The sequence below is a fragment of the Saimiri boliviensis genome, chromosome 1 (assembly GCF_048565385.1).
Source record: "Saimiri boliviensis isolate mSaiBol1 chromosome 1, mSaiBol1.pri, whole genome shotgun sequence".
Classification (NCBI taxonomy): Eukaryota; Metazoa; Chordata; class Mammalia; order Primates; family Cebidae; genus Saimiri; species Saimiri boliviensis.
Window position 1 is genome coordinate 29,090,920 of NC_133449.1, and position 27,035 is coordinate 29,117,954.

The 27,035-nt window shown below is 45.4% G+C and overlaps 1 protein-coding gene across 1 annotated transcript in view; it reads right to left on the reverse strand.

The window, feature by feature from the left end:
* The window catches only part of ALK (ALK receptor tyrosine kinase), a 769,803-nt gene that overhangs the window by 133,273 nt on the left and 609,495 nt on the right, over window positions 1-27,035 (reverse strand). The window contains exons 7-8 of the mRNA XM_003941519.3: window positions 14,596-14,727; window positions 12,510-12,610 (exon numbers count right to left, since the gene is read on the reverse strand). Of these exons, the coding sequence (XP_003941568.3) occupies window positions 12,510-12,610; window positions 14,596-14,727 (233 nt within the window). The remainder of the gene's footprint in view (window positions 1-12,509; window positions 12,611-14,595; window positions 14,728-27,035) is intronic.

Here is a 27,035-nt window from a genome sequence, read left to right on the forward strand (position 1 = left end):
AGACAAGTGAATAGAGACAACACCAGGAGCACGCCACCGGCAATTATATCTTCTGGTTCCAGCTAGTGCTTTCACAAGGGCCTTTTTTTCTGCCTCTCGGAACGGGCTGATAGACTTTCCAATTATGTGGTACCAGTGTTTGTCATTTTATTAATTAAAGTCCTGTATGTAAAGCAGGAATAGCATTGTGGCTAGGGCTATTGCTATTATTTCTCTCATGGTCCATTCCTCCTCAAGGGGTAATTATTGCAATTTTATGTCTTGAATATGCCCCGTGTTTGCTATGCATACCTCATGGCCGCTTGGAACAATCCCTTCAACTCATAGAAAATACCGTAGTGATATTTAGCCTGCAGATTTTAAAAGAGACTCAATGACATCCAATAATATCCATACTGCATGCAATACCCCCAAATGTAGAAAATGCTACAAAAGGGAGGGGATATCTTTCTTCAAATTTCTGAAGACCTGCATGAGTTTCAATAGTAGAGACAAAACCAAGGCTAGATGCTGTAGTGTGTATTTCACTCCAAGAGAAGGAAACACATTTGTTAACTGAGGTGCTGAAAGATGAGCTTGCGTGGTGTGGGTACTCCCTGGGTATTCTCCATCCAGTCTTTGTTGAATGACTGGGATTGGAATTGTCATCAGGAACATCTAAGCAAGCCCTGTATGGAGGTTAAGGCTCTCCCTCAATATAGGGTGCCAGAGGATTCCAAGTGTGAATGAGTAATTTCGAGTTCCCTTGTTTCAATGTGGTATCTTATTAACTTCAGCTGAGAATATTGACTCATTGCAAAATACAGTGTTTTTGTTCACCGTCTTCTAATTCACCTGGAAAAAAGAAACACCAACTCTCTAGCTATAAATAGCCCAAATACAAATCAACCCAACACAGTAAGAAGCTGGTCAGAGGCAGATTTTTGATAACAAGCAAATAAAACACGTGGCTGGCAAATACTTGCAATTATGGAAGCTTAAGAAATGCTGGATTCCTGGTCCTCCAGGATACTTAAAAGATCAGGATCCTTCCTGAAAATGCCACTTAATATGTTTCCTTTCTGAGGGATCATGTAGAAGCCAGGGAACACCAAGGGACGTCCATATACCCTCTTTCTAAAAATGTGAAGGCTACATATAAAAGTAATAACCTAGGGAACCCTGGCTGGTGAGGTTATAAAGTTACGAGTTGTTTTTTTTTGTCTTCTGTGGTCTTTTCTTTCTTTTACATTTTTTTTTACAATGAATATCTGACTTTTGATAACTAGAACAAAAACAATAAAATTAGAGTATGCAGTTTTAAAAACATGTTTATAAAGATTAATATGGATATGGGAAAATGTAATGTTAAATAAAGAAATAAGACACATAATGTTTACATAATACCAGATTTATATTATATAAACCCTTTCTCTATAGCAAAGCTCAAATCCAAACCTGTCTGTAAGGAAATATACCAATATCTTTAGGGGGTAAGATTTTGGGCAGTTTCAATTTTCTTCATACTTTCTTGCATTTTCCTAATGTTCTACAATGAACATAAAGTTCTTTTATAATCAGAGAAAACAAGAAATGCTATATTAAAAAGGTAGTGAGAGAGGATTCTGATGTTGGAAAATAGTAAAAACTAGTCCTATGTTTTTACCCACTTCATGGAGAATCAAGTTATCGTGCCTGTACTCTGGGCTCTGTGAGGGAGACCAGGGGAAGGTGGGAGCTTCTGCGGAAGGAGGTGGGACAGTGCTGTGAATGGAACGAAAGCTTTGGTATCAGAAAAAGTGGTCTATTCTTTATGTATCATGTAATATCTCAGAACTTCAGCATCTTCATCTGTAAAGCGGGGTCCACAGAACTTTCCTTAGATATTTATTACGAGGCTTTAATAAGATGATATGAGACCAGTGCTCAGCTTAGCAAAGACATTTGATGTATGTTATTTCCTCTCTCCTGCATTGGAAAGAGCAGGCAGGGGACACTTTGTTAGAGATAAACAGTTCACAAAAAATAGAATCGAACAGGGTGAAAATGAAGTATTAAAATTTGCCTAATTTTTTTGTTTTTTTAATCTTCTGTGTTCCCTAGAGAATTATCTTTCCAGGCTTATGGGAAGAAAAAGATGTTTTTTTCTTCAGTTACACTGTAATGGTGTAATCCTGGGCAAACAGCCTCCCCTGTGCCTCAGTTTCTCTGTGTGTGATGGAGATGACATATTAGCTTTGTAGTCTGACTCCTGGGGAACAGGATGATTCTAGGCAATGAAACTCCCACAGCCTTCATGGACACCACTGGCAAAAGAGTAAATGTGGGGGGCACAGAAGCATCTGCAGGGGCCCAGAGCTCCCTGGGGAGTATTTTTTCCATAGTTGGAGAGAGTATGTGCCCTCAATGGGCTGCTCTCCCGTACATGGGCCACATGAATGTGTTGCAGTGATCAATAGTGAAAGCCAGGGAGGCCTGTGATTAACATACAGCTTTTGAACAGGACCCAAGTCTGTGCCAAGTGCCAAGGAAGATCCTGTTCAGACCCCAGAGCTGAGACAGTGATTCTTCCTAGACCTCAGCCTCATCATGCATTGGGAGAGGTATTAGTTGTGAATGGCTCAAAGGTATTAAATTAATTATGTCTGACTGCAGTTACAATTGCTGTTGATTACTGTAGCCATTAGCAAGTGTTCTAACAGAGTCCACCACTTAACAGGCAGTGGTTACAGAATGCTGGGCTCCAGCTCTAGGTGCTGGAGTAAGAATGACTTTGGTCAGAAAGCTCAGGGAGGTGTCATTTGTTGGGTCCCCAAGACTCAAGAGGAGTCTTCTTGCTCGCTCTCATCCTGGACAAGGGTTATGCTTGCAATGGCAGGGTTGGGGGTGGGGCTGTGCAATTAATTAATTAATTAATTATCAATGAAGTGGGTTTATTGGGCACATCCTGCTGGTGCTAATGTGAGCACTGTGTGAAATAACGTTCCCAACCTGCCCATGTGGTGCTGCTTGACTGAGAGGAGAAATCAACACAGGCGGTGTCTGAATTTACACAGCAGCAACTTCCTCATGCCTGAGTAACATAAGATGAGGGATCATGATCATCGTCATCATTGCGGCCCTTCATCAAGCGTTGCAGAGAAGACAGAGGGTTTTCACATTTTCCTCTGATCCTGGTAACAACCTCATGCAGCAATTAAAACAGGTTTGCTTGTTTGCTTTTTATTTTTTATCTTCAGTTAGAGGAAGTGACTTGCTTGTGGTCATATGGCTCCTAAGGGGCAGAGCTGGGATTTAAACTCAGGCCACCTAAGTCAAACCCAGTGTGTATAGATTTGTTTGGGAGTGGGACAGACCTGGCTTGAATCATACTCTGCCCTAGCAGTCAGATTACAAAGCTACTCTTCAGTGTCATCTCCATCACACACAGAGAAACTGAGGCACAAGGGAGGCTGTTTGCCCAGGATTACACCATTACAGTGTAACTGAAGAAAATATCATGTTTTTCTTCCCATAAGCCTGTAAAGATAATTCTCTAGGGAACCTAGAATATTAAAAAAAAAACAAAACAAAGACTAGACTGAAATTTAATACAACATCTTTGCCCTGTCCTATTCTGTTTTTGTGAACTGTTTATCTCTAACAAAGTGTTCCCTGTCTGCTTTTTCCAATGCAGGAGAAAGGAACTAACATTTATCAAATGTCTTTGCTAAGCTGGGCACTTACCTTGGGACAATCACTTAAACTCTTTAAGCTCCAGTTTCTGTATCAATAAATGGGGGTAACAATTTTTTTTTACAATGAGATAATGTAGGTGAAATGCTTAGCACAGTGCCAGCCTTATACTAGAGAATCAATACTTGAAAATTACACCCTTAGTTGGCTTTACCGATATGAAGGGTCCCTTCCTCCAGCTTTGGACTAAGTGAAGGCGTCTTTCTACTAGAGTGCAAAGAGCTAGAGTGTTTGAGGGCCCTGATTAAGAATAATGGCTTGTTTTTTCATGTAATACAGCCAAGTCATTTGTAATTGACCTGGAGACCAGAAGTTTTCACACTGAATGTAAGTTTTCTTAACTTTCCTATAGAATCAACACCCCAAAGAGATTCCAGCTTCCCATGGCTGTCTCCCCACATGGCTGGGCACAGGGCAGGTTTGAAATCAATACTTGCTGGTTCACCACCTGACCGCGGACCCTCAGTGCCCCTCCCTCACTCATCCCTCCCACTGGGTGTCCCTGTGTGCATCCAGCCAATCAAGTGCCTTGTTGCCATGGCTCAAGGGCTCATCTGAAGAACAGGGAAGATTTCAACCCCTCACAGGATAGCCATGGGAGGTGGAGAGGCTCTGTAAGCTTTGACACATAAGGGACTCTCATTATAGTGATGTTATTACGCGTGTCTGGATGGTTGTCATTAGACACTGGAAGTGGGGCCCAAATCTCTCACACAGGGAGCCTTTGGAAAAAGCCATTTGGAAAATACCTGAAGAACCACAGCCGCTTCCTCCCCCTTGCCCTCTAATACAAAGTTACGCATGCCTAGACCTCAGCTAAAGACTTTCTGAGGTTACTGTCTCCATCACCGGCAGTGTTAGCAGCTGCCAGGGCTCAGCCCTTCTGAGGTTTCAGCACCAGGGACAGCGTGACTGATGCGGGACAAACAGACGTAGTTGAGGCTGACTTAAGGGCCAAAGAAGGCAGGGCAGGTGCTCTTCAAAATGCATCATCTATGAGCCTAATTGTGACTTGGGGGATGGAGTGAGATCACAAAGGTGGGTAGGCCTTGGGGCATCAGAAAAAGGCAGTGAGGGTGGGACCTCTTCCTGTGGGCTTCTTAGAGGAGGGGCACATACACTACTTAGCTCTTCCTGGGGGTACCTGAAGCCGTAGGGCAAACAGGGTGTACCTTCCTGGAATGTTAGCCACTCAATAGTAAGTAATGAGGCATGTTTTTGTGTCCAAAGAACTAGGCATGTTAGGGAATAAAATACAGAATTGGCATTTATTTTTAAGTTAAAAAAAGAGGTTTGTAAAGAAAAGTCTGGCTTGTGATGTTCTGCTCTGGACCGTGTCATCAGACTTCCTCCCTGCCTTGGGTGACCTCGTTGATGGCAGCTGTCCCACCCCCAGGAGCTCCCCTGGGGAAAGTGGAGATGCTCTTGCATCTGGGGGACACTGTGTGGCCTTGCTGGCCAGCTGTGTGTGGTCTAGGCTGCTTTCCTGAGCCTCCTCTCCCCATTCGTAAAAGGGTGGCAATATCATCTCCCCTGGGGGATGGGGGTGATGTGAGGGAAGCCCCCTCAGTTAACATGTTGGGACTGTATCAAGGTATGGGGTTATTGTTCTGTGTAGGTGTCTGCTGATGGGGCAGTGGGGCAAAGGGACTTTTGGCAGATGGAGGCGGAAGCTCTCATGCCCATGCTGGCTGGGGAGAGGAGCTGGTGGAGATGCTGGAGGGGGCGGCAGGGGACCTTTTGCTGCTGTTAAGGCATAAACTTCCCCTAGCTCCAGCCACTGAGGTGGGCAACACCCCTGTCCCCACTATTGCCAAGGTACCCCGGGGAGGGCAGGAGCCAAACCCTCCAGATTCAGGCTCCTTGCAGAGGGCAGGCTCCAGCTTTGGTCTCAGAATCATGATAAAGTCAGATAATAAGACAATAATAGTAATGGCTGCAACAGAGTAGCAGAAACCACATTTACCATTTTTAGGCACCTAATAGTGTTTAGATTAAGGCTGGGCATTTTTCACATCTCCTCTCCCTTGTTTCTCCTGACAGCCCTGGAGAGGATACTGAAGCTGGGAAGAGTGGGGCGCTGTGCTCAAGGTCTCCTGGCTAGAAAGTGAAGGGCTTCCATCAATTCCTAAGGGACTTCAAGACCTTGCCCTTACCACAGCACCATGCTGCTTGGGGATGCTCCTTTTGCACTGGCCCCATATGGCTAGCCAAATTCCTCTGGTCACGGGAGATGGCATGGCTGTTGGGCTGTGGGGCAAGAGGAGGCAGCTCTACCTGGAGCCAACAGCCTGCTCTGACTTGCTCCAGGTGTCAGCGTTACCCTGTGGGAGCCAGAGGAGCTCTGTGCTTTCCGCTAAGCCCAACATTCTGTCCTCCTAGGCAGAGAGTGGACAACTTAGAGGAATCATATGCTAGCTTGGGGTCCTGACCATGGTACCCAACACAGGAAGAGGAATGTGCAGAGAACAGCATGTGTGAAAACAATCCCCAGCAAGACTAGCTGGATCTGCTCTTAATTTAGACAAGGACTGACACCTAGAGCTGGACTTCCTTTCTCCCAATTCAGGCACATTCCGTCACTGCAGAGATGTCACAGCATCAGAAGAGATGGGGCTGACACCCACGGGAACTCTGCCTGATGGGTATCTTGGTCCCCAAATTACTTGACCAAAGGGACTTGGGTTTAGTGAGGGAGATAGAGATACTATTACCCTGAAATCCCCTCTAGCTTGGTACTGGGCCCCAACTATGTATGAAAAGCGTTTCTATAAACACCACAAAGGGTAGCATTGCTTGGCTGTGCATGGGCAGAGAGAGGCTGGTCCCAACAGCCTCTGATAGGGACTTGCTTGTTCTTCCACCAGTCAGCCTGGACAGGGGAAGGATACAACATTCTTCTCCCTAGATGGTCATACGTTCTGTGCAGAAGGTAAACTGGCTCCAGGAAATAACAACCTTATTTCTGATCAAGCCCATGAGGTCTCTTGGAATGGCTTCTCCTTCCTGATTTGCTAAAGTAAGTTGGACCACCTGGGGCCAAGAACGGGGCCCACGTAATGGACAAACTCCATTTAAGTCCTGCAGGTGAGTGGCAGCGTCCCCTTGGTGGCTCAGGAGTTAGAACCAGTGACTTCTCCCAGGCTGTGGAGAGATGAACTGGAGAACTCTTTGGTTACAAAATGGGGTGAGAATCCCTGCCTGCCTGCAGAGATGTGCTGGTGGGAGGGCTCTGAGTCAGGTGAGAGTGGTGCTGTTTTGATGCTTTTGAGGCTCTTCTCAACTCTCCCTAAGCTGAGAAGATTCTATCTTTCCCCAGCGGGGCAGTGTGACAGGAAGAGCATGAAGCTCAGAGTCATAAGATCTGGGTTTGGTCTTGTGTTTATTAGCTGTGGGTCTTTCGGTAAATTTCATGATCTGGATGGGGAGCCCCTGATACGTAGGATCTGCTCTGGAAAATGAGCTGAATTCAATAGTTCTGCTCATTCCCCTTGGCTCCTACCTTGTTGAGAGTTTGGAGGGGGCTGATAAAGGAAGACCCCTTCTGCTTTTGTTTTCCCTCAATCTCATGCCATCTGATACTCAGTTTTATTACTCTTATCCTCCTTTTTTTGACTTTCCGCAGAATATTTGCCACTGAGTTTAATAAACTTAAAAAACACAGCAGTCAGAAAAGTACCTCTCTCGTCCCCATCTTGAGAGTCCTATTTGCCAGCTGCTGAGGTTGGTGGCAAGCTTCAACAAGCCCAATCAGCACAGCCTGCCTCTCAGTTTCCCTGCTTCTGTCACACTGAAAGCCAGGAGGGAAGGACAGGCCCATTTCCAGAGATGATCACCAGCACCCTGAAAAGTCTTACAAAATCAGCCAGAGAGAAATTTACAGAAAAATTCCCTGTCTTCGGGTTCCTGCTGGGTACCAGGCACTCCTTCTCAGTGGGGCTTTGAGAAAGGCTTCAGGGATGGATGGCCAAGGGCAATTCCAGGGGTCATGGTGTCTTCCCCTCATGTCCCTCTGGGCTACATTTGCTGGTTTTAATGACGCAAAGGATAGGTCCCCTTTTCTGCAGGTCAGCTGGCCCATGTAGATGTGGAAGGGGTCCTCTGGTCAGCTTCAGCCTAGATCACAGCAGCTCCCCACAGCTAATCCAACCTGATTCTTTTTTTTTTTTAGATGGAGTTTTACTCTTGTTGCCCAGGCTGGAGTGCAGTGGCACGATCTCGGCTCACTGCAACCTCTGCCTCCCTGGTCCAAGCAATTCTCCTGCCTCAGCCTCCTGAGTAGCTGAGATCACAGGCATGTGTCACCACGCCCATTTAATTTTGTATTTTTAGTAGAGACAGGGTTTCTCCATGTTGGTCAGGCTGTTCTTGAACTCCTGACCTCAGTGATCTGCCCACCTTGGCCTCCCAAATTGCTGAGATTACAGGGGTGAGCCAACACGCCTGGCCAACCTGATTCTTCTTTTTATTGCTAGAGGTGACGTCAGGGGTGGAAAGGTCCAGCTGTGTCACAAGATCCCAATGGGTGTGTGCACACGTGTGTGTGTGTGTGTGTGTGTGTGTGTGTTTGTGTGTACATATGTATGTGCGAGAAGAGGGCAGCAGCGACTGCATCTCTGGCTAGGGAGGAAAACCAGCATTGAGGAACTGATCACCACAAACTGACGGGGGTCCCATCTCACTTTTGGATCAAATTGCATTCCTGTAGCTCATACAAGGAAAACTGCTTCCATGCCTTGGAGGGGAAAGAAAATGAGGGAAGTCCATTTTTACTCCCTCTAGGCCTTGTTCTGGCCCGAGAACATGGTTTAAATTATTCTAGTCACAAGCAGGCTATTCAAATAAAATAGAATTTCAAACCACATGGGGCTTGTTGAGACATTCAGGCTACTCGGTGTGTGAAAGGCAGGGGGCTAGGGTGACGTCGGCCGCCACTCTGCCATGCTCTTTATTACCAGCGGCTGCAATGCCAGACACATCCGCGGGTGTCTCAAAGCCGAGGTGGATTCGAGCAGGTCTGACAGCAAGTGAGCACATGAAAGCCACTGCAAGCCTTCCCTCCCCGGTGGCAACTTTAATTATTTGAACTGGAGCTCAGAAAAAATAAAAATAAAATCAGAATACATTGTAAGTGGCTCCCCCGTTTCCCACAGAGAAGAGCTTGTGGTGGAGAGGAGAAAGAAAAAGAGAAAACCAAAACCACAACGTTCTCTTTTGTTTGTGGCTGGGTGAGGCAGAGGTCTTTAAATATTCATGCCCCATGTGCAACTGTGCAGAGAGACAGGAGGCAGCCGCGGTAGTGAGCAAGGGCCGGCAGTGGTGGCTGCAGGAGCCTGGAGGGAGGAGGTGGGACTGGGGCAGGCTTCTGTATGCCCTGGAAGTTGGATTAGCACAAAGGTATACAGTGGCTATGCCTCCATCACGGGGGGCTCCTGACCTGGTTCCATATGCCCTCCCATCCGCTTCTCTTCCCCCCTGCCTCCATCATTTCTCATCCCTTTTCTGACTCATCCTTCTAAAAGACAAGTGACATCACGCGATCTGGGGCCACAGGCAGGGGAGGAAAACTCTCTGCATGGGCTCAGAATGGATTTCAGTCACAACTGGCATAACACCTCCGACCAATAGCTCTGAAGTTTCAGTGCACCTCCAGATCACTGAGGATGGGGTTTAAAAATGCAGAGCCCAAGGCCCCACACTTAGCGATACCATTCAGTAGGTTCAGGGTGGGGCATTTATTACGTTTTTCAGGTGACTGAGACTGGAGAAACATAGAACTACTGGTGAGCTCACTTCCAGATTTTTCAGAAAATTCTCGAAGATGACACCAGTTCGTCTAAGGGAATCCACTGATGATTGGGGTGTTTCTTGAGATATTCTACAATTACTTTAACTTCCCGGAGACCAGGACTGAGCTGGGTTTGGAGAAGGTCCTCTGTGGTAGGCGTCAGCCCAGGAGCTCAGCGGGACCAACTGCCAGTCCCTGTGGGCCTGATGCTCATCAGACCCTGTCCCCCAGACTCTGTCTTGTGTCCCCCTTCCTACACTTGAGCTCCATATGCAACAGAGGCCTCTGCATGGTTGGTGGGGTATGAAAACTCTGACTGAGCCTCACATAGTCCCCCAGAGAAATGCAATATCCATTTTTTTTCTGCCACTGGGGTTTAGCCTGCCTGGGAGGAGGAAATCAACTTCCTGCCTTCTGCATTTAGGATTCACATAAAATAAATGGTAGGGCTTACACATCTAGAAATGCATATTTCTACTTTGGTTATTTATTTTCCTGATAAAAACATTTCTCCCAACATTGGGAATTCAAAGGCCCATCAGTATTAGACGAATGGTCTGAAAACCTGAATGTGAAATCATATGAATATATATAAATAAAAATAATGTGAGTGTGGAATGGACTTATTCCCTTCCCTTCATTATGCCTGCTGAGCCAAGTTCTGGAAAAGGGCAGGAAATAGCAGAAACAGCCCAGAGCAAATTAGACTGCAGGAAAAATAAAACAGGCCAGTAAAACAAAACACCTGCTTAAGCTATTGATCAACTCAAAGGTTATTAGAAAATGATGAAGTATTAGAATAATATCATTTGTACCTTGACGTTTCTTTTTCTGAAATTTGGCTCATATTAAACCTGGTGAAGAGTAAATTTAAAGACCAAATGCTCTTAAGGATCTTCCTGCCCTCTCCGGTGGGCCGACCATCTGTCCTCACTTACGTGTTCTCTTAAAAAGCCTTCCTTTCTAGGTAACTGCTTTCAGACACCTGAGAAATATCAGCAATGTCTGTGTAATTCCACCATCTGCATGAGATAGCGTGGTTTCTCAAATACAATTTAATTTAATGAATCTATTTATTTGTGCCCAGACTTCTTCCAAAAAGGATTTAAGGTGGTTCACAGAGATACATAAAATCTAGTAGGATAGCCTAGCCTAGAAGAGGGTGAGAAAGAAGTGGCAAAGGTCGAGTTATAAAATCAAACCAGGAGTAAACTCCTACAAACTGCATACCACGAAATTCCATTTAATGCCAAGCGGAGCCTTGGTTTTAATTTAACCCCTCCTTGGATTCAAAAATTATTTCTACATCTTTTCCATACTTATTTGTTTTCTGTTTTAATTTTTTTCTAGTATAATTTTTTAAATTATACTTTAAGTTCTGGGGTACATGTGCAGATTGTGCAGGATTGTTACATATTTTATGAGAAACTTGAGGGGCTTGAATCTGCCTGCGTCCCTTAGCAGGGCAGTCCTGTTGTCTGTCCCGCTGCCGGCCACAGCACCACCTCCCTGGGATTTCTATTAGCCACAGGAGGAGAAATGAACCTGGTCAGTTTCACGATGTCCACAACTTGACAGGAAACACATTGCTCAGGGTGCACAGCTATTCCTGACGCTGAGCCAGACAGGATGTCTCCTGCGAGTGTCCAGAAAGAAATGACTGGCCAAATCTCAGCTACATGCAGGTTTTCTACTATGTGCAAGATGTTGATGCAGGTGCGGCGAGGGTGTGCGGAGAAGCACAAGACGTGGCCTGCTCTCTCGGAGCTTAGAGTCTGATTTCTGACTCAAGTTCTATTCCTCTTCCCTCAGTGTCCTTCTGAATGTTTATACAGGTTGCCAGGAACCCTGTTGGCTAACTCCTGCAGTGCTTGCTTTGTGCCAGATGCTCTTCCAAGCCCTTTGGACATTATCTATTTAATCTTCACTCTTTGGGGTAGGCACTGTAAGTGTGCTCGCTTTCCCGGTGAGGAAATGGAAGCCCCAAGAGGTTAATTAACTGCCCAAACAATCTGTACAGTCAATCAGTGGTGGAACCTGACTTGGACTCAGGTAGTTGATTCGAGAGTCCATGAGCTTCATCACTGTGCCATGTTGGGGTCTTAAGCACATATATTGTCTCCTAAAGAATATGACCATATGCTAAGGAACATGGCACCAGTCCCTCCAACCACACATGAATGAGATAACAGTGTCAGGAACCATTTGAGTGCATGGCTTTGGAGCCACTCACTGAATGCCATTGACGTCTTAGTGAAATTTATGTAAATCAAATTTTTGAGGATGTTTAGTATTTAAAATGTATTACAAGAGCTCAATATTTTTTTTTTTTTTTTTTTTTTTTTTTTTTTTTTTTTTTTTTGAGATGGAGTTTCGCTCTTGTTACCCAGGCTGGAGTGCAATGGCGCGATCTCGGCTCACCGCAACCTCCGCCTCCTGGATTCAAGCAATTCTCCTGCCTCAGCCTCCTGAGTAGCTGGGATTACAGGCACACACCACCACGTCCAGCTAATTTTTTGTATTTTTAGTAGAGACGGGGTTTCACCTTGTTGACCAGGATGGTCTTGATCTCTCGACCTCGTGATCCACCCGCCTCGGCCTCCCAAAGTGCTGGGATTACAGGCTTGAGCCACCGCGCCCGGCCAAGCTCAATATTTTTAAAAAGGATTCTGTAGAAAGTCTTTTGTAATCCTTGTTATTCTCCCTTGTTATGTGCAGAAAAATCTCTTCTGGGTTTGATTAAATCAAGGTTCTACTGCAAATAGTTCAGTGCAGCTGCATAGGGCTGTTTAAGGCATGATTCTCGGCAGATGGGGCTTTACCATGTGGATGGACGTGCTCTGTCTTGAAGATGGCAGAGATGGTGGAGATGGCCCTCTTGTCCCCTCCCCAGGAGAACCACCAGCCCAGCCAGCTAGGCTACTTTCTTAATCTGGGTCCCAGAAGTGACAGGAGGTGGGAGGAGAAGTTAGAGAAGTTAGAGAACTAGAGAAACACTGAGACTTGCCTCACATGGAGAGCTCTTCATCGGTGCGGGAAACGTAGCACTGGTCACTGTAGCGCTTTCAGAAGTGGCGACATCAGTGGTACTGAGCAATAGTGCATGGTCTAGGAGAGAGGAAAAGAATCATAAGCACACCATTATCAGGGACTGGGGGGCCAGGGGCGCAGGGGTCATGGACTGTGCACAGTTCTTTTCTAACCTGGGGATATCTTTGAGGAAACAAGTTTCTGGCCTACAATGGAGAAGAAAGCCCACCTGCCAACAATTTCATTCCATACTGCCTGTGAGGTCCCAGCACCATCATGGGGGCTTCCACATCCCTGATCTTCCAAGTCACCAGCTTTAGCCTATGGCCCAGGAGTAGCTTGAAGCGCACTGGCCTCCCCAGCTCCACCTGCTCCATTTTCAGTCAGGCATGGCCTTCCACTGGTTTCTATGACCTTCACCCTCTTCTCCCTTGCCCGGAACCCAGGTCATCCTATTCCCCTGCCCATGAAGACCCACTTCTTGTATTTTCTAAGCATCGTTTTGCCTGAAAATCTGGGAGAACAGGGGCTCCCAACCCCACATGGTGGTGGAAGAAGCATCTACACACTTCCAGGCTCTGCAGAGCATTTTGTAGGTGGTCAGAGCTGCGGTACGAGTTCCAGTGTGAGCTCACAACACTAGGGGCCCACAGAACCCCAAGCATTACTTTAGTCTTTCCTTTCTACCTTTCTACCTCTCTCAGTACAGGGCAGAGTAACCAGGAGGTCTCAGTAGGCATTGAGGGAGATTCAAGGAGCTGGCATTATGTGACTGGGGACAGAAAAGCCCTCTTGCAGGCAGGCGGGTCACAATTGTTGCCTTCAGATTTCTGAAGGGCTGCCTTGCTGAGAGAGGCTGTGGGGCTCCAGGGAGCAAAGGCCATGATCAATGAGTAAAAGTCACGGAGAGGTGAAGCTTGCCTCCGGGTAAGAAAAGCTAATCCGTGATTGGGAACAATGGCATGGCCTGCTCTGGGAGGCAGCGGGAGCACTGTCACTGGAGGTATTCCATAGGGCTGGATGTTTCTTTGCTATGGGTGCTGTAGGGGGAATTATCAAACTGGGAACAGAGACATGAAGAGCATATCCAGCTTTGAACTCCACTTCTCTCCTCTGCTTCTTCTACAGACAGAATGCTAAGAATGATGCTACTGGATGGTGAGGACTGAACCAACTCTTACTTTGTTCAATAAATAAGCATTGGAGGGTCTCTAGTTCCACAAAAAGAAGGCAAAGGAAGAGGAAAGAAGGAGAGAAACGCTCCCATCCCGTCAGCCCCATGCTTCGGAGAGGTGAGCACCAGGACCTGCCCGGGTCCCACCACTAGGCACAGCCCCCAAGGCTGGCTAGCCTGGCCTCTCCAGCAGCCCAACGCTGGGAGCTGTGCCGGCTTCACAGATCCTCTGTGATCCCACACCCTGCCCAGCCTGGTGTCTCTGAGTCTGGAGTCAGCTTAACCTGGTGCACTGACTATTTCTTGGCTGTGTGGAGGCCCTTTGCTCTCTGGCAGACATGCAGGGTTTGTGGAGGATGGGCCCGGGAGAGGGGAGGACACGCATTAGTAACTTAAATCAGGGGTGACCGTGGGGGGATGGTCAGAGAGGCTGCGCCACAGGGGGTGGACCAGTTGTAGGATGAGGTTCCCTGGGCACAACCCCGGGACAAATGACACAAGGCCTTCCTGTGCCTCATTCTCTCTAGTCTTAAAGAGAGCTATGGCTTTCACTACCTCTCAGTGAATTACGTGCCTGACACATAGTAGGCCCTCAACACACACTTGTTGATGGGAAGGATTATTATCATTGTTGCTCTTATCTTTTTGCTAATCCCTCCTCATGGTTCCCATTTTAAGTAACCAAAGGTGACATCTACCTTGGCCTGATTTAATCATTCGAAAGCTCAAGAAGCTGTAGAGAGGGAATTGTTTGTGAGTGCTCTAGGCAAGCTTTGGTTAGACACCTGAGCTTGCCCTGCAGGTGGGGTGAAGCCCAGCTCTGAGTGTCTCATCTGGCTATGCGGGCATGACGATGGGTACCAGGGAGAAGGGAGGAGAGCAGCAGTACCTTGGTGGTCCTGGAACCTGGCATCCTTTAGAGTTCTGATCTGCCACTGAGGAGTGTGGGGTGAGAGGGTGCCTTGGGTCCAGCCACAGAAGCCATCTTCAAAGTTGCAGTAAAAACCCGCAGGGAGTTTACCTACGGAGACAGCAGAGAGGCAGTCATTTCCAGGACCACTGAAGGCAAAATATGCCAACTTCAAGTCACATTAGCCAGGCATGACCCAATTATCTTCATGAGTAATACAGCTCCCCAGCCAGAATGCTGGATGACTGATGACACAGATCATAAAGAAGAAAAGCCCCCAACCCCTAACTGATGCCTGTGCTGCTTTACAGTTTCTTATCTTTAGGAAACAAAATAGGAAAAATAACTCCTCATCATGGGTATTATTAGTCCAGTTGCATATCTGACAAAGCAGAGGCTCAGAATTCCTTTTTATTTGTTTAATTGTACTTTAGGTTCTGGGGTACATGTGCAGATCATGCAGGATTGTTGCATAGGTACATACATGGCAATGCGGTTTGCTGTCTCCATCCCCATCATCTATATCTGGCATTTCTCCCCATGTTGTCCCTCCCCATCCTCCCCATCCCGCTGCTGTGCCTCTCCTGGCCCCCCACAACAGACCCCAGTGTGTGATGCTCCCCTCCCTGTGTCCATGTGTTCTCATTGTTCAATACCCACCTATGAGTGAGAACATGCAGTTTTTGGTTTTCTGTACTTGTGTCAGTTTGCTGAGAATGATGGTTTCCAGATTCATCCATGTCCCTACAAAGGACCCTAACTCATCCTTTTTTATGGCTGCATAGTATTCCATGTTGTATATGTGCCACATTTTCCTTGTCCAGTCTATCATCAATGGGCATTTGGGTTGGTTCCAGGTCTTTGCTATTGTAAATAGTGCCTTAATAAACATACCTGTGCATGTGTCTTTATAAGAGAATAATTTATAATCCTTTGGGTACATACCCAGTAATGGGATTGCTGGGTCAAATGGAATTTCTATTTTAAGGTCCTTGAGTAATTGCCACACTGTCTTCCACAATGGTTGAACTAATTTACACTCCCACCAACAGTGTAAAAGTGTTCCTATTCCTCCACATCCTCTTTAGCATCTGTTGTCTCCAGATTTTTTAATGATCACCATTCTAAATGGCATGAGATGGTATCTCAATGTAGTTTTGATTTGCATTTCTCTAATGACCAGTGATGATGAGCATTTTCTCTATGTTTTTGGCCTCATGTATGTCTTCTTTGGTAAAGTGTCTGTTCATATCCTTTGCCCACTTTTGGATGGGCTTTTTTTTTTTTTTTGTGAATTTGTTTTAGTTCTTTGTAGATTCTGGATATCAGCCCTTTGTCAGTTTTTTCCCATTGTGTTGGTTGCTAGTTCCCTCTAATGATTGTTTCTTTTGCTATACAGAAGCTCTGGAGTTTAATCAGGTCCCATTTGTCTATTTTGGCTTTTGTTGCCAATGCTTTTGGTATTTTAGTCATGAAGTCCTTGCCTATGCCTATGTCCTGAATGGTTTTGCCCAGGTTTTTTTCTAGGGTTTTCATGGTGTTAGGTCTTATGTTTAAGTCTTTAATCCATCTGGAGTTAATTTTAGTGTAAGGTGTCAGGAAGGGGTCGAGTTTCTGCTTTCCGCACATGGCTAGCCAGTTTTCACAACACCATTTATTACATAGGGAATCCTTTCCCCATTGCTTGCTTTTGTCCAGTTTGTCAAAGATGAGATGGTTGTAGATGTGTGGCATTGCCTCTGAGGCCTCTGTTCTGTTTCATTGGTTTATATCTCTGTTTTGGTACCAGTATCATGCTGTTTTGATTACTTTAGCCTTGTAGTATAGTTTGAAGTCAGGTAGCGTGATGCCTTCAGCTTTGTTCTTTTTGCTTAGGATTGACTTGGCTATTGTGGGCTCTTTTTTGGTTCCATATAAAGTTTAAGGTGTTTTTTTCCAGTTCTGTGAAGAAGGTTATTGGTAGCTTGATGGGGATAGCATTGAATCTACAAATTACTTTGGGCAGTATGGCCATTTTCATGATATTGATTCTTCCTAACCATGAGCATGGAATGTTTCTCCATCTGTTTGTGTCCTCTCTTATTTCCTTGAGCAGTAGTTTGCAGTCCTCCTTGAAGAAGTCCTTTACATCCTTAGTTGTATTCCTAGGTATTTTATTCTCTTTGTAGCAATTGTGAATGGCAGTTTGCTCATGATTTGGCTCTCTGTTAGTCTGTTACTGATGTATAGGAATGCTTGTGATTTCTGCATATTGATTTTGTATCCTGAGACTTTGCTGAAGATGCTTATCAGTTTCAGGAGATTTGGGGGTGAGTTGATAGGGTCTTTCTAAATATACATGATTATGTCATCTGCAAATAGAGACAATTTGACTTTCTCCTTTCCTAATTGAATACCCTTTATTTTTTTGTTATTGCCTAATTGCTCTGGCTAGAACTTCAAATACTATATTGAATAGGAGTGGTGAGAGAGGGCATCCTTGTCTAGTGCCAGATTTCAAAGGGAATGCTTCCAGTTTTTGCCCATTCAGTATGATGTTGGCTGTAGGTCTGTCATAAATAGCTTTTATTTTGAGATATGTTCCTTCGATACCTCTTTTAGCATAAAGAGCTGTTGAATTTTGTCAAAAGCCTTCTCTGCATGTATTGAGATAATCATGTAGTTTTTGTCTTTCATTCTGTTTATGTGGTGGATTACATTTATAGAGTTGCATATGTTGAACCAGCCTTGCATCCCTGGGATGAAGCCTACTTGATCATGATGGAGAAGCTTTTTGATGTGCTGTTGCATTTGGTTTGCCAGTATTTTATTGAAGATTTTTGCATCTATATTCATCATGGATATTGGCCTGAAGTATTGTTTTTCTGATGAGTCTCTGTTGGGTTTTAGTATCAGGATGATGTCTGTCTCATAAAATGATTTGGGAAGGATTCCCTCTTTTTGTACTGTTTGGAATAGTTTCAGAAGGAATGGTACCAGCTCCTCTTTGTATGTCTCGTAGAATTCAGCTGTGAACCCATCTTGATCTGCACTTTTTTTGGGTTAGTAGGCTATTAATTGCTGCCTCAACTTCAGCCCTTGTTATTGATCTGTTCAAGGTTTCAATTTCTTCCTAGTTTAGGCTTGGGAGGGTGCAAGTGTCTAGGAATTTATCCGTTTCTTCCAGGTTTACCGGTTTATGTGCATAGAGTTGTTTGTAGTAATCTCTGATGATAGTTTGTATTTCTGTGGAATCAGTGGTGATGTTCCCTTTATTTTTTTTATTTTTATTTTTTTTTCTGAGATGGAGTTTTGCTCTTGTTACCCAGGATGGAGTGCAATGGCGCTATCTCAGCTTACTGCAACCTCCGCCTCCTGAGTTCAAGCAATTCTCCTGCCTCAGCCTCCCGAGTATCTGGGACTACAGGCGTGTGCCACCATGCCCAGCTGATTTTTGTATTTTTAGTAGAGATAGGGTTTCATCATGTTGACCAGGATGGTCTTGATCTCTTGACCTCACGATCCACCCACCTTGGCCTCACAAAGTCCTTTATTGTTTTTTAATGCATCTATTTGATTCTTCTCCCTTTTCTTTTTTATTAGTCTGGCTAGTGGTCTATTTTGTTGATCTTTTCAAAAAACCAGCTCCTGGATTTATTGATTGTTTGAAGTGTTTTTTGTGTGTCTATCTCCTTCAGTTCTGCTCTGATCTTAGTTATTTCTTGTTTTCTGCTAGCTTTTGAGGTTTTTTTTTTTTTTTTTTTGCTCCTCTAGCTCTTTCAATTTTGATGATAGGATGTTGATTTTAGATTTTTCCTTGCTTCTCATGTGGGCATTTATTGCTATAAATTTCCCTTTAGACACTGCTTTAAATGTGTCCCAGAAATTCTGGTACATTGTGTCTTCGTTCTTGTTGGTTTCAAATAACATCTTCATTTTTGTCTTCTTTTCATTGTTTATCCAGTCAATATTCAGAAGCCAGTTGTTCAGTTTCCATGAAGTTGTGCAGTTCTGAGTTAGGTTCTTAATCCTGAGTTCTAATTTGATTGACCTGTGGTCTGAAAGGCTGTTTGTTATGATTTTAGTTCTTTTGCATTTGCTGAGGAGTGATTTACTTCCAATTATGTGATCAGTTTTAGAGTAGGTGCAATGTTGTGCTGAGAAAAATGTACATTCTGTTGATTTGGGGTGGAGATTTCCGTAGATGTCTATTAGTTCTGCTTGGTTCAGATCTGAGTTCAAGCCCTGGATATCCTTGTTAATTTTCTGTCTGGTTGATCTGTCTAATATTGACAGTGGAGTCTTAAAGTCTCTCACTGTTATTATGTGGGAGTTAAGTCTCTTTGTAGGTCATTAAGAACTTGCTTTATCTATCTGGGTGCTCCTGTATTGGATATGTATATATTTAGGATTGTTAGCTCTTCTTGTTGCATTGATCCTTTTACCATTATGTAATGCCCTTCTTTGTCTCTTTTGATCTCTGTTGGTTTAAAGTCCATTTTACCAGAGACTAGGATTGCAACTCCTACTTTTTTTTTTGCTCTCCATTTACTTGATAAATCTTCCTCCATCCCTTTATTTTTAGCCTATGTGTGTCCTTGCATGAGATGGGTTTCTTGAATACAGCACACTGATGGGTCTTGACTTTTTATCCAATTTGCCAGTCTGTGTCTTTTGATCGAGGCATTTAGTCCATTTACATTTAGGGTTAATATTGTTATGTGTGAATTTTATCCTGCCATTTTGATGCTAGCTGGATGTTTTGCCCATTAGTTGACACATTTTCTTCATTGCATCGATGGTCTTTACCATTTGGTACGTTTTTTGGAGTGGCTGGTACTGGTTGTTCCTTTCCTTGTTTAGTGCTTCTTTCAGGAGCTCTTGTAAGGCAGGCCTGGTGGTGATGAAATCTCTCAGCAATTGCTTGTCCGTACAGGATTTTATTTCTCCTTCACTTATGAAGCTTAGTTTGGCTGGATATGAAATTCTAGGTTGAAAGTTTTTTTCTTTAAGGATGTTGAATATTGGCCCCCACTCTCTTCTGGCTTGTAGAGTTTCTGCCAAGAGATCCACTGTGAGTCTGATGGGATTCCCTAGTAACCTGACCTTTCTCTCTGGCTGCCCTTAGCATTTTTTCTTTCATTTCAAGCCTGATAAATCTGACGATTATGTGCCTTGGGGTTGCTCTTCTTGAGGAATACCTTTGTGGTGTCCTCTGTATTTCCTGGACTTGAATGTTGGCCTGCCTTGCTAGGTTGGGGATGTTCTCTTGGATAGTATCCTGAAGACTGTTTTCCAGCTTGGATTCATTCTCTCCATCACATTCAGGTACAACTATCAAATGTAGATTAGGTCTTTTCACATAATCCCATATCTTGGAGGCTTTGTTAATTTCTTTTCACTCTTTTTTCTCTAATCTTGCCTTTTCATTTTATTTCATTGAGTTGATCTTCAATCTCCGATATCCTTTCTTCTGTGTGGTTGATTCAGCTATTGAAACTTGTGTATGCTTCGCAAAGTTCATGTGCTGTGTTTTTCAGCTCCATCAAGTCATTTATATTCTTCTCTAAACTGTTCATTTTAGTTAGCATTTCATCTAACCTTTTTTCAAGGTTCTTAGTTTCTTTGCATTGGGTTAGCATGTGTTCTTTTAGCTCTGAGAAGTTTGTTATTACCCACCTTTTGAAGCCTGTTTTTGTCAATCCATCAGATTCATTCTCCATCCAGCTTTGTTCCCTAGCCGGTGAGGAGTTGTAATCCCTTGGAGGAGGAGAAGCATTCTGGTTTTTGGTATTTTCATCCTTTTTGTGCTGGTTTCTTCCCATCTTCGTGGATTTATCTACCTGTGGTCTTTGTAGCTGGTGACTTTCAGATGGGGTCTCTGAGTGGACATCCTTTTTGTTGATGTGGAAGCTATATCTTTCTGTTTCTTAGTTTTCCTTCTAACAATCAGGCCCCTCTGCTGCAGGACTGCTGGAGGTCCACTCCAGACCCTGCTTGCCTGGGGATCACCCATGGGGGCTGCAGAGCAGTAAGGGTTGCTGCCGGTTTCTTCTTTTGTTATCTTCATCTCAGAAGGGTACCCGCCAGATTTTGGCCGGAGTTCTCCTTTATGAGGTGTCTCTTTGGGTACACAGGGGTCAGGGAGCTGCTTGAGAAGACAGTCTATGCCTTATAGGAGCTTAAGTGCTGTGCTGGGAGTTCCATTGTTCTGTGCAGATCTGCTGGGCAGGTACATTTAAGTCTGATCCAGCTGAACTGATAACCACCTCTTTTCCTAGGTGCTCTGTTCTAGGAAGGTCGGGCTCTATTTATAAGTTCCTGACATGCTGCTGCCTTTTTTCATGATGCCCTGCCCTGCACAGAGATAGTCTAGTCACAGTCTGCCAGCAGAGGCATTGCTGAGCTTCTGTGGGCTCTGCCCAGCTGCTGTGTGAACTACCTTGACCAGAGGCTCAGAATTCTTAAGCAACCTGACCAGGATCACACAGCAGGCAGGTAACCCAGCTAGGACTCAAATCCAGATCTTCTGCTTCTAAATTCTGTGCTCTTTGTGCCAATCTACCATGCATGTGACCTCAGGAGAAGCCAATGTATAGCTCACTACATTTCTAATGGTTGACTCAGTGTCAAGAGTGTGGTGGTGGTTGTGGTACTGTTGGCTGGGGGTTTGCCTGGGTCTACCAAATTACCATCTGCAGAGACTCAAAACTTTCCATTTGCTTTCCTTTATCTTCCAGTCCCCTTGCAGTTAAGGGAAGCCATATGATGTGCTCTGTCCAATGAAATGTGAGTAGAATTGATGTGTCTTTTCTGAATTAAGACTGCAAAAAGCCCTTGTGTAAATCTTTGGTCTCTCTATTCCCTTGCTGAAACAACCAATGAGAGTTCTTGTTCCTAAGGGTGACACTATATTGATGGAGGAGCCTCCGCCAGCCTAGGTCCCTGAGTGATCCTGTGGAGCAGAGGCCCCTCCCACTCCCATCTTCATTGGATGGGTACTGTAAATGTTAATCCCAAGCCACTGAAATCTGGGGTTTATTACTGCAGCATGATCTAGCCTATCCTGATCAAACAATCCCAGTCACTGGGGTCTCTTTATATCATCTGTGGGCTCAGCACAAGGGCATGCAATCTTTTTCTCTACATCAGACTGATCTCAGGTCCCATTGAAGAGGCCACAGTCAGCTTTCTAGACTGTGCATCTCTCAACTGCCCAAGAAGGAAGAGGGAAGGATAAGAGGGTGAGAGAGAGAGCTCACTTTCTCCAGCTCACTCTGAGCATGGCTCCAGGAAAAGTGCTCAGCCCTGAGGAGCTAGTGGGCTATTCCCAGCAATTCTGATGGCATCTAACACTTCCCAGCCTAGCTGCGGAGAAGCCTGTCTCCACGCAGGATGAAAGAAGCTCTGTAGCTGAGACCCACAGCACTGCATGTCCTTCCTCCGTCTCAGCCTTCTTGGCAGCAGCAGGCTGACAAAGAGGGGCCTAACGCTTCCTGGCTGTGACAGCACCTTAGTGAATTATTACTCATTTCCCCCCAATTCTCTGTGCATTTCACACAGAGGCAGAATTATAAATTACAACAGGCTGTCACTGACTTTGAGCATCTCTTCCCATTTATACCCCCCTGAAGAAATCATTTCCCCCAAGCCCCACATGTTTCTCTGATTAAAAATCCCAAAGCTAAGAAGAACTTTCTGTTTTATTTTTTATTCCCCCCTCAAGGGATCCCACATCTACTTCTTTTGCAGAAACCCACTGGTGGCTGGAAGTGACCTTCTCATGGAGTGTCCTTTATAAGTGAGTTTTAAAATGGCTCATGCCTGTAATCCTAGAACTTCGGGAGGCCAAGGCAGGCAGATCACCTAAGGTCAGGAGTTCAAGACCAGCCTGGCCAACGTGGTGAAACCTCCATCTCTACTAAAAATGCAAAAATTAGCTGGGTGTGGTGGTGGGCTCCTATAATCCCAGCTACTCGGGAGGCTGAGGCAGGAGAATCACTTAAACTCAGGAGGCGGAGGTTGCAGTGAGCCCAGATTGCAACACTGCACCCCAGCCTGGGTGGCAGAGTGAGAGTGCATCTCAAAAAAACAAACAAAACAAACAAACAAACAAACAAAAAAACCATGCATTTCCTTCTCTTGAAGTGAGATACACACTACGGCATCGAGCGTTGGTTTTGTCTCTACTATTGGAATTCATGTAGGTCTTCAGAAATCTGAAGAAAGATAGCACCTCTCTGAACTGAGATTGCACCACTGCACTCCAGCCTGGGCAACGAGAGCAAAACTCCATCTCAAACAAACAAACAAACAAAAACAAACAAACAAAACCCAAGGCCCACAATGAAAGGTTGCAGTGGGTGACGGATTCCTGGAGGAAGGAGGAAGCCAGCCTGAGGTGGGAGCTGCACAGTGTGTCACTCTCTCTTACCCTTTTAGGAGGAAAAGGGAGAGAACTGAGCCTGGATCATGGGTATTGGTATCACAGCAGCACTAGAATCCGAACATATGGGCTCTAGTTCTAGCCTTACCACTTCCTGCTGTGTGACCTTACATAAGTCACTTCTTCCTTAGAGTCTCAGGTTCCTTATCTGTAAAATGGGGCAACATTAGTGTCTATTTTACTGAGCTGGTTTGAGGATAAAGTAGGGGAGAGAGTGTGGAAACACTTTGTAAACAGCCAGAGAGGTACAAATGTAAAGTGGTGGTAGTGTTATTAATTGTCATTCACACCTAACACGGAGCTAACTCATCAGAGTATGGCTGAACCTGACAGTAAGTCCCTGGCTGGCTCTCTGGAAATGCCTGTTGGAGCCTGCATATGTGGTAGCTCTGCCTATGCATTTTGGATGGACAGGAATGTAGAAAGCCATCAGCATTCTCTGATGCGGCAATTAAAACCCTAAATGGGCCGGGCGCGGTGGCTCAAGCCTGTAATCCCAGCACTTTGGGAGGCCGAGGCGGGTGGATCACAAGGTCAAGAGATCGAGACGATTCTTGTCAACATGGTGAAACCCCGTCTCTACTAAAAATACAAAAAATTAGCTGGGCATGGTGGTGCGTGCCTGTAGTCCCAGCTACTCAGGAGGCTGAGGCAGGAGAATTGCCTGAACCCAGGAGGCGGAGGTTGCGGTGAGCCGAGATCGCGCCATTGCACACTCCAGCCTGGGTAACAAGAGCGAAACTCCGTCTCAAAAAAAAAAAAAAAAAAAAAAAAGAAAGAAAGAAAGAAAAAACCCTAAATGGAGGAAGGGGAGCAGAGGATTTCCATGAGTGTAAAGTCATCAAGGCAGCGTGCTCAGCCAGAAGCCACTCCTGAGGAAGCTGGTGGGGTTAAGGTTAAGAGTCAGAACACAGACCCCTGTGGATTTGGCTGCAACTGGGAAATCGCTGCTAAGGCCAATTGCTGAGCAAAAGGTTGGCCCACAGGGTTGGGTCTAATGGTATCAACTCATCCTCTGATTAACCTTTTCTCTTCTCATTTGCCCCAAGCTCCTACTCAGTGCTTTGCAGATAGGAGGACTTCAAAACTTATTTGCTGAACAAAATGGGAGTGGGCTCAATCCTCTAATTCTTTGACACTCAAAATATGGTCCAGGGACCAGCTGCAGCCTCATCACCTGTGAATCTGTCAGATGCCTGGAATCTCAGGCCCTGCCCCAACCCCCTGAATCAGAATCTACATTTTTAACACGCTCCCCAGCGACTCCTGTGCACCTTAAGTTTGGAGAAGCTCGGTTCTAACCAACCCCCTTCTTGGGCTGCAGCCAGTTATTTCATTGGCTGGATGGCCAAATCGCGCTGTGGATAGGTCAATCAATCCTGCAACATTTGGCAATTATGACACCTGATTCCACTCTAAGAGAGACAAACTGGTAGAGTCACGGAGCTGTGACCTCAGCAGCAGCTGTGGGAGCTGCCAAGTATAAACTCCAGGCCAAATGACACTACTTCTTTTCCTTCCTGCGTGACAACTCTGTTAACATTTTTGATAAATATGTGCTATACATTTTCTTGAAAATATAGAGTCATGGGAAAAAAATGCTAGAAGAAATACATCAAAATATTACAGTTATCTCTGAATGTTTGAGAGGGAGGATTATGGGCAATAGTTATTTTCTCCTGTGCACATTTCTAGATTTTCTGTATTTTACAACCAGTATGTTTTATTTTACGATAAGGAAATACACTTTTAAAACCCTGTTTTTGCTTGGCAGGAAGAGTATCCTTAGCACACAGATGAGATTATCAAGTCCATGGGGGAAAAGTGACCTGTTAGCAATACCCAGTGGATCATGGACTTGTCCAGGGAATGAAGTGGGGACACCTGGCCCCTTTCTGGGGAGCCACATGCCATTAAGACCATTGGTCAGAACACACAGAGAGTCGAGAAGACCCCCTTCGGTGCATTTGGGATGTCTCACTTGGATTTGGGGATGTTTAATTAGAGACGCAGAAGTGGCCGTGTTGGAGAGGGGGCCGCGAGTAGTGTGTGGGGTGTGGGTTTGGAGGAGAGAGTATGATGAACAGGTGAGTGTCCTAATTGGACAGAAAAGGGCAAGGGAACGTCACCTCCCTCTCAGGCCCTACACTCATCCTGGACAACTCTTAGAATTTTTAAAGGCTCCAAAAAGATCCAGTAACGTTGCCCAGATTGAGTCTGATAATCTGTTTGGAGCCTCAGCGTCTGCAGGGGACTCCCTCTGGGAAGGTGTGGGAGTTGAGGCTGGCCCTTTGGTAGGGGGAGTTGATTAAATGGAACCTACTTTCTCCCTCCAAATTCCAACCATGGCAGAGTTTGGTCAACTACCCTGGTGCAAGATGAATGACCCTCTGGAAGGTTCCTGAGAGGACCTGGCCATCCCCAACAGAGCTGCAGTGTGAACACCTGCTCAGAGAAGACATTTTAACAGGTTCCAGACCACCTGGAAAAGAGCGGGTATAGTCAAGAGTACTTTCCTCTGATATTGGTGTTGATTCTGGAAACCATCCCCATGAAGAAAACAATAACATGAATAATACTGGCTAACATTTACTGTGTGCCCGGAGCTGCTCCAAACACTTCCCCTTGTTTCTCAGACATCAGAGTGTGAGTAGGCATCACCTTACAGTTGAGGAACCCGAGATCCAGACGGGGAGGCCGATGATCTGAACCCTCCTACCCCTAGAGAAAGGCAGTAGCATAGCCCTGATCCTTCCTGTCTCTTCCTGGCCCCTTCATCCTTGGTATATCTGTGACTAGGTTTAGCTAAATGCTGGAAGCTTGTGAAACAGAGTTTAGCCTGCAGTGGTTCAGAGGGTGGCTCTGAAGTCAGACTGCATCACTGCTCAGCCGCTGGCTGTCAGTTTGATCACGGACAACCACTTAAACTCCGCGAACTTCAGCTTCCTCGTCTCTCGCAGAGATGGGTACAATAGCATCACACAGGACGTTGCAAGGATGAAGCAAGTTCATCCCTGAAAAGTGTTAAGAGCAGCTCCTGACTCCTAGAGCACAGGCTCAACAGGTGTTGTTGCTGTTATCTTCATGGGAATGGTTTTCAGACTTGACATTAGCGTGATGGGGAAAACAGCAAAAATGCCAGAGAGGAAGAGGCACACAAATAAGAAAAAGGATATTTTCTAAGAGTGCTGCCAAGATCCGAGTGGGAATAACTCTCCTGAACTGAACTTCCCTCCCAGCAACTGCTTTCCGTAGCCAAGCACACAGTGAGGGTGTTCTCCAGGGTGGGGGGTTATTCGGAGCTTGTCAGAGCTGCTTTTCAAAGGTGGCTGAAAAAGCCTCTGGGCCCCAGGTTCTGGCCCTCAGTACTTGAAGTGGACTTCCCTGAAGCTTGGAGCTGGCCAGGAACCAATAACGGTAAGCTTTGGAGTGCTGGGAAATGCCCTGAGCCCGTAGTAATCGGCTGGATCCTGAAGGCTCAGGGCTTTAATCACAGCTCTGTCTCTGACATGCTGTGTGACCCTGAACAAGTCAATTGCTCTGTCTGTGCCTTCGTTTTCCCAAATGTTAATCAGGGCATGGCCTGCCCAACCCGTGTCCCAGCTGGGAAGTGGGTATCAAAAAACTTGAAAAAGGCAGTCGTGAAATCACACTGTTCAGAGGCACTGCTGGAAAAGCTACAGATACAAATAAACAGAGACACACACACAGGCCCCTGAATGGGGCACTGTGGGCAGGGTGGCTTCACTTTGGGCCATGCGTGTAGTGAGAACTCTGTGAGAAAGGCCGGGAGCGGAACAGAGCGGGCCAAGCAAAGCCCTTCCCTGTAACTCTTTGCCGAGTTTTATCTAAAAACACACAACAATTCCATAATAATTGGAAACTTCACTTGAAAGTTTGGTATAAAAATGAAGTGTAGGCCGGGTGCGGTGGCTCAAGCCTGTAATCCCAGCACGTTGGGAGGCCAAGGCGGGTGGATCGAGACCATCCTGGT